Raw genomic sequence first — 1,774 nt, 5'->3', positions numbered from 1 at the left:
ACTTGTAAGGATCAGTCAAGTAGAGCTTGAATAATTATTTTATATTTTCTATCCAAATTGTGAACTTAATTTAAAATCCTTGTGTTAATGATTGTCCCAAGGATATCACCTATATAAAATTTATTCCTTATAAATAAGAAACTTATTAAAGCTAGAAAGAGGTTAAATTATTAATAGACGAATGAGGAAACTAAATAGAATTTTACACAAGGAAGTCAATCGACAAGAGAGTAGCTACCCTACTAAAATCTTAAACTTTCCTTATCAAGATCCTAAGAGTTCACTATGATAATTCATAGTTTAATGCTACCTTATTTTTCACTTAGCTCATTATGATTATTGTATGGCTAACTAGTCTAATAAGAGAAACTTAACTACAAGTCATGTGAAATAGGTGTAGACATCCACTTCGTAACATCCACTTCGTAAGATAAACATGGAGGGGTGTTGGGGCCCTCCTCCTCGAGGAGTTCTAAAAATCAACACTGATGGTTGTTCTCGACAAAATCTTGATCCTATTGGGATTGGTGGGGTGGCGCGTGATAGTTTTGGTACTGTTCAGTTTATCTTTTCAGTCTATAAGGGTATGCATATAAACAATTTCATGGAGGCTCTTGCCATTTTATATGTTGTGGAGCATTGTTGTGAACTAGGCTGGAGAAGTATTATTTGTGAGTCAAATTCTCAGGTGGTGTTGACTTTGTTGAATAAGCAACGTTTAGAAGATGTCGGTTGGCAATTGGTTTTGATTATTAATCAGATTCTTCAACTGTGTGCTTCCTTGGAATTTGTTTCTTTCTGTCATATTCTGAGGGAATGGAATGGTGTTATGGATTGTTTGGCCAAACGGGCTTATGTTCATATGTAAAATTGGAACTTTACGTGGATAGGAGACAATTACCCCAAGATTTGTCTCTTAAGTTAGACCGATTAGTGGAGAATGACTGGGTTGTGTAATGCTTTTGCTTTGTATTTTTTATTGTGATTGAATAAATTTTTACCCCTCTTTTAGTTTAAGAGAAACTTAACCATTGATAATTAAAATTAATTTTCATCCTAAAAATAAGATGTTTACTAGTTTACAAACCCCCACTAGTTTACATTCAACAATATAAGAAAAACCAAATAGTGCAAATATATTCTAGATCTTTTAATAGATGAAAATGTACTAGATTTTGACAAAGGATCTAATTGTGGCACCTAGGTTAAAACTAATATGATTGCAACTATATCCTATTCTACATGATTTTGGGTAAAAGAACAAACTTTTTGTTACACTTTTAACCAACAAAGTTGTTGTTGCACATATGAGTCTTTGTTGTCATTGATGTCAAATCTATTGTTGTGGCCTAGGATATGTCAATCTATTTGGTTTGTTTATTGGATTAGTCCAGTTGTTGGTGTTATTGGTCAGAAAGTGATGTAATGTAGAAGTATATGGTGAAGTGTATGGTATGACATTTTATTCTAGTAAAAGTTCTTGATATTGGTTGTATTTGGTTGTTGGTCTAGATATGGTCTAGATGTTTATCAATTGATGATATGATGTAGAGTTGTATGCAAAATTTTGTGCAGAATGATGTGATGTTTATAGGAATAGGTGGATATGCTATGTTAGTTATTTGTAAGCTTTTTGGATGGATATCATTGATGATATGATGTATTTTCAGAAGATTAAAATTTGTTAGTATCTCTGTTGACTGTTTTCATGAACATAATCTTTGTCTGGAAATGTATGAATGCACTGGATACATGTATCAAATGGCTATGTGGT

The 1,774-nt window shown here is 32.5% G+C and overlaps 1 protein-coding gene across 1 annotated transcript; it reads left to right on the top strand.

The window, feature by feature from the left end:
• Positions 1 to 436: 436 nt before the first annotated feature.
• LOC131860096 (uncharacterized) lies at positions 437 to 868 on the top strand. Its single transcript, XM_059214463.1, has one exon. It carries the CDS (start codon positions 437 to 439, stop codon positions 866 to 868), a length of 432 nt encoding a protein of 143 aa, XP_059070446.1.
• The last annotated feature ends 906 nt before the right edge of the window (positions 869 to 1,774 follow it).

The sequence above is a fragment of the Cryptomeria japonica genome, chromosome 2, assembly GCF_030272615.1.
Source record: "Cryptomeria japonica chromosome 2, Sugi_1.0, whole genome shotgun sequence".
NCBI classification, from domain to species: Eukaryota; Viridiplantae; Streptophyta; class Pinopsida; order Cupressales; family Cupressaceae; genus Cryptomeria; species Cryptomeria japonica.
This window is presented reverse-complemented; position numbering and strand designations above follow the sequence as displayed.